General features: G+C 59.2%; 1 protein-coding gene across 2 annotated transcripts; it reads left to right on the forward strand.

Moving 5' to 3' along the window:
- The first annotated feature begins 353 nt into the window (after positions 1–353).
- LOC131484929 (protocadherin-8) lies at positions 354–5076 on the forward strand. Of its 2 annotated transcripts, none has more exons than XM_058683748.1 (3): positions 354–3222; positions 3426–3633; positions 4120–5076. In XM_058683748.1, exons 1-3 carry the CDS (start codon positions 592–594, stop codon positions 4491–4493), a joined length of 3213 nt encoding a protein of 1070 aa, XP_058539731.1. In that variant the 5' UTR covers positions 354–591; the 3' UTR covers positions 4494–5076. The 2 variants fall into 2 exon arrangements, with proteins under 2 accessions (XP_058539731.1, XP_058539741.1); XM_058683758.1 differs by having other exon boundaries at positions 354–2931.
- The last annotated feature ends 332 nt before the right edge of the window (positions 5077–5408 follow it).

Below are 5408 nucleotides of genomic sequence, written 5' to 3' on the forward strand. Positions count from 1 at the left end.
GAAAGCCTCTAAGATGCAAAATGCAGAGTCCCTCACCACTACCCCGAAATCCAAGGTTGTTTTCAGTTCAAACAGCCGGCCCTGGACAGGCACAATTAACAAAACCATCCACCCCCTTAACTCCCGGCGACCTGTGCCAAGTCCTCTGTATTCAGGGCGCTGACAGGAAAGGAAAAAAGGCGAAAGGAGTTAAACAAAGAAAAGATTCCCTAATTTTCCTTTCTTGTTTTCCCCTCTAAGCCTTTCCACATTAAAGGGATTGTCAGAGGCTGGCGTAGGAGCGGCGCGAGCGTGAAGCTGCCATTGGCTGCCCGGCTCTGGTTATTTGCATATCGGCTGTTATAAAAGCGGAGGCGGCGCGCAGCGGCGCAGCTCCAGCAGCTATAGAAGGAAGGGAGAGGTGTGTAGTGTGGGCCGGACTGAGAGTCCTCAGAGCCCGCCGGAACCTCGAGCTGCAGCCCACAGATCTCCCGCACTGGGCTCGCAAAGAGCGTGCTCGGAGGATCCTGGGACTCACGCCCGGACCTGCACCTGCAAACCAGAGAGGAATTGCTCCCTCAGCTTTTTGGAATAGCACTTGGGGCTAGCGGCATGAGTCCGGTGAGGCGCGGGGGCAGCCCCTGCCTTTTCCCTTTACAGCTCTTCAGCCTCTGTTGGGTGCTTTCAGTGGCCCAGAGCAAGACAGTGCGATACAGCACCTTCGAGGAGGACGCTCCTGGCACGGTCATCGGGACCCTAGCTGAGGACCTGCATATGAAAGTATCCGGAGACACAAGCTTCCGCCTGATGAAGCAGTTCAACAGCTCGCTGCTCCGAGTGCGTGAGGGCGACGGGCAGCTGACCGTCGGGGACGCGGGCCTGGACCGCGAGCGGCTGTGCGGCCAGGCACCACAGTGCGTGCTGGCCTTCGACGTGGTCAGCTTCTCGCAGGAGCAGTTCCGGCTGATACACGTGGAGGTGGAGGTGAGGGACATCAACGATCACGCGCCGCGCTTTCCCCGGGCCCAGATCCCCGTGGAGGTGTCCGAGGGCGCGGCTGTGGGCACGCGCATCCCGCTGGAGGTGCCGGTGGACGAGGATGTGGGAGCCAACGGGCTGCAGAGCGTGCGCCTGGCCGAGCCTCACAGCCCCTTCCGCGTGGAGCTGCAGACGCGCGCGGACGGCGCCCAGTGCGCGGACCTGGTGCTGCTGCAGGAGCTGGACCGCGAGAGCCAGGCCGCCTACAGCCTGGAGCTAGTGGCCCAGGACGGCGGCCGCCCGCCGCGCTCCGCCACTGCCGCCCTCAGCGTGCGAGTGCTGGACGCCAACGACCACAGCCCGGCCTTCCCGCAGGGCGCCGTGGCCGAGGTGGAGCTGGCGGAGGACGCGCCCGTGGGCTCCCTGCTGCTGGACCTGGACGCAGCCGACCCCGACGAGGGCCCCAACGGCGACGTGGTGTTTGCCTTCGGTGCCCGCACCCCGCCCGAGGCGCGCCGCCTCTTCCGCCTGGACCCGCGCTCGGGCCGCCTCACTCTGGCAGGACCCGTGGACTACGAGCGCCAGGACACCTATGAGCTAGACGTACGGGCCCAGGACCGCGGTCCCGGGCCTCGGGCCTCCACCTGCAAAGTCATCGTGCGCATCCGCGACGTCAATGACAACGCTCCGGACATCACCATCACCCCGCTGGCCGCCCCGGGCGCGCCTGCCGCCTCTCCCTTCGCCGCCGCCGCCGCCGCCGCCGCTCTCGGGGGTGCGGACGCGACCTCGCCGACCGGACCTGGAACGCCGGAGGCCGGCGCCATCTCGCTGGTGCCAGAGGGGGCGGCGCGCGAGAGCCTGGTGGCGCTGGTCAGCACCTCGGACAGAGACTCGGGCGCCAATGGGCAGGTGCGCTGCGCCCTCTACGGGCACGAGCATTTCCGGCTGCAGCCGGCCTACGCGGGCAGCTACCTGGTGGTGACCGCGGCGTCCCTGGACCGCGAGCGCATCGCTGAGTACAACCTGACGCTGGTGGCCGAGGACAGAGGCGCGCCCCCTCTACGCACCGTGCGGCCCTACACGGTGCGCGTGAGCGACGAGAATGACAACGCGCCACTTTTCACACGACCAGTCTATGAGGTGTCCGTGCGTGAGAACAACCCGCCCGGGGCCTACTTGGCCACGGTAGCCGCCCGGGATCCGGACCTGGGCCGCAACGGCCAGGTCACCTACCGGCTGCTGGAGGCCGAAGTAGGCCGTGCCGGGGGCTCGGTGTCCACCTATGTGTCGGTGGACCCGGCTACCGGGGCCATCTACGCGCTGCGAAGCTTCGACTATGAGACCCTACGCCAGCTCGACGTGCGCATCCAGGCGAGCGACGGTGGCTCCCCTCAGCTCTCCAGCAGTGCCCTGGTGCAAGTGAGAGTACTGGACCAGAACGACCACGCACCCGTCCTGGTGCACCCGGCGCCGGCCAACGGGACCCTGGAAGTGGCTGTCCCCGGGCGCACGGCAAGGGACACGGCGGTGGCGCGTGTGCAGGCCCGGGACGCAGACGATGGTGCCAACGGGGAGCTGGCATTCGAGCTGCAGCAGCAGGAGCCGCGAGAAGCCTTCGCCATCGGCCGCCGCACGGGGGAGATAGTGCTCACAGACGACCTCTCACAGGAGCCCCCCGGCCGCGTCTTCCGGGCTCTGTTGGTCATATCCGACGGCGGCCGCCCCCCGCTCTCCACCACTGCCACTGTCAGCTTCGTGGTGACAGCAGGTGACGGACGCGGGCTGGTGGCGCCCGCCAGTGCAAAGAGCCCGGAGCGCTCTCGCCCGCCTGGCTCGCGGCTCGCAGCGTCGGGGCCGGCGCTACAATGGGACACGCCGCTAATCGTCATCATCGTGTTGGCGGGAAGCTGCACGCTGCTGCTGGCCGCCATCATCGCCATCGCCACCACCTGCAACCGCCGCAAGAAGGAGGTGCGCAAAGGGGGGGCCCGCCGGGAAGAGCGGCCCGGGGCGGCGGGCGGCGGAGCCTCGGCTCCCGGCTCCCCGGAGGAGGCTGCCCGGGGAGCCGGGCCCAGGCCCAACATGTTCGACGTGCTCACCTTCCCTGGCAGCGGCAAAGCGCCCTTTGGCAGCCCCGCGGCCGACCCGCCCCCGCCCGCGGTCGCTGCGGCCGAAGTGCCGGGCTCGGAGGGCGGCAGCGCCACCGGGGAAAGCTCCTGTCACTTCGAGGGGCAGCAGCGGCTCCGCGGCGCGCACGCCGAGGTGAGGCCTTCCTTCGGCTGGGCGCCCCCCTCCGTGCTCCGCGGACAGGCTGGGGGAAGGGATGGAGGGTTCTGGGTGTGCTTGCGCCGGAGAGGTCTAACCTGTCACACTTGTTTTTTTTTGTTTGTTTGTTTCTTGTCCAATCCTCACCGCTCCCTCCCTCCATCCCACCCCCGCCCCGCTACTCCCATTCCCTGCTGCAGCCCTACGGTGCCTCTCCCGGCTTCGGAAAGGAGCCGGCGCCCCCTGTGGCGGTCTGGAAAGGACACTCTTTCAATACCATCTCCGGCCGAGAAGCTGAGAAGTTCAGCGGCAAAGACAGCGGCAAAGGGGACAGTGATTTCAACGACAGCGATTCCGACATCAGCGGGGACGCTCTGAAAAAGGATCTCATCAACCACATGCAGAGTGGTGAGGACTCTTCTTTCCTGCCAAGTTCAACGTTCCTTCTCTCCCCGCCCCCTTCTGCCCTCCTCTCACTCTCCGTTCCCCCAGCCCTCCTCCTCCTTCCCCACTTTTTTCAGTCCTCGGGGTTTGGGATCCCAGCCTTCCTCAGAGAGAAGAATTTCAAAATGCCTCGTCGAGGCAGCTCCACCACTTGAATAAAGAACACAATCCCATCCGGTTAGGCGGAGGCAGGGGTGACGCTAGCTACCTGAGGAGGGGAATTCTGCTTATCAGGTTTTTAATTTGCTTCCAGCCAAAAAAGCTGAACCAACTTCGTGTTAAGGTGGCTTCATAGGAAGCAGTATTTCTTCCAAATCTTGAATCGTCGCGTTCACCCCCATTCTCTTCTTTTCAGCCGCCCTGACCCCGTCTGACATTCTGAAGAGGGAGGCGTAGCTGTATGCAATCTCAGTAACAATCATCACCCTCTCCCTTTCTCTTTTCTGTTAGGACTGTGGGCGTGCACCGCTGAGTGTAAGATCCTGGGCCACTCTGATCGCTGCTGGAGCCCGTCATGCGGAGGGCCCAACACACATCCCCCGCCTCACCCACCGGCCCAGATGTCTACCTTCTGTAAGAGCACGTCCCTGCCTCGTGATCCTCTGCGCAGGGACAATTACTACCAGGCCCAGCTGCCCAAGACAGTGGGGCTGCAGAGCGTCTATGAGAAAGTGCTACACAGGGACTATGACAGGACAGTCACTCTGCTCTCCCCTCCCCGCCCAGGGAGGCTCCCAGACTTGCAGGAGATTGGGGTACCCCTCTATCAGTCCCCCCCTGGCAGGTACCTGTCCCCAAAGAAGGAAGCCAATGAAAATGTGTAATCCCATGCTGCATGTCTTCACAACATATACAGGTCACTCCGAGAAGCCCCTAAATTATTGACAGGTTTCAGTGTTGTATATATAAATATGCAAGATGTGCCTTAAAATGAAGTTGTTGGAAGCTATTTCCAATCACATTGGTACTGTTTGGTATTTGCAAACAAAAATGTAGTTAATGTAATTTTTATGAAATGTGTGCAGTATTTAATTTTTCTTATCATGCTATTGACTTTAATTTCACTTGCGGCTTGCCATTTTCTTAGTGTTTTTAACCTGTACATTGTGTAATGTAATGTTTGTATATAATGAAATTTTGTTATATTTTTATATAATAAAAGCTAAAGTGGAAGTTATTGCCAAAGGAACTGTCTGTAAGACAAAAAAAATGGGAATTACTTAATGGAAATTTACCTTTCACCTGAAACAACCTAGTGTTTGAGAATTTTTGCCTTGCCAAGTATACCTTGTATATCTTGAGTCTGTGGTAGATTTCAAGTTCAATGTTACTTAATTACATTTGGTTTTCTGTAAACCGTGTCACTTATAAGCACAGTAATAAAGGATTTGTCATGTGTTTGAAGAATCTGCTAATTGCTTTTCATGAAGTTGCCTACAGTTAGACATTCACAAATAATCTAAGAGCCAGAATTAAACCTTCTTTCAAGTGCTAATTATTTGGGCATTATTAATATTCACAGCAATATTAAATTTCCAAGTATTGGAAAGTCCCATCTGAGTATTAAAAATACTTTATTTTGTAAATCATGCACAACTTCATTTACATCAGGCACTCTATAAAATCCTTTTCCTCATTTATTCACTCAACAGATATTTATGGCGCAACTACAAAAAGTGGAGAAAGCTGTTTGGGCTGTTCATTCACTAATTAAACATCTGTTGAGTTTTTACTAACTG

Source organism: Neofelis nebulosa, chromosome 1 (assembly GCF_028018385.1).
Source record: "Neofelis nebulosa isolate mNeoNeb1 chromosome 1, mNeoNeb1.pri, whole genome shotgun sequence".
NCBI lineage: Eukaryota > Metazoa > Chordata > Mammalia > Carnivora > Felidae > Neofelis > Neofelis nebulosa.

Coding starts and splice junctions, on each gene's coding strand:
- LOC131484929 (XM_058683748.1), top strand. CDS start 592: ATGAGTCCGGTGAGGCGCGGGGGCAGCCCCTGCCTTTTCCCTTTACAG. Junction 3,223..3,425: donor TCCGCGGCGCGCACGCCGAG/GTGAGGCCTTCC, acceptor TCCCTGCTGCAG/CCCTACGGTGCCTCTCCCGG. Junction 3,634..4,119: donor CATCAACCACATGCAGAGTG/GTGAGGACTCTT, acceptor CTTTTCTGTTAG/GACTGTGGGCGTGCACCGCT.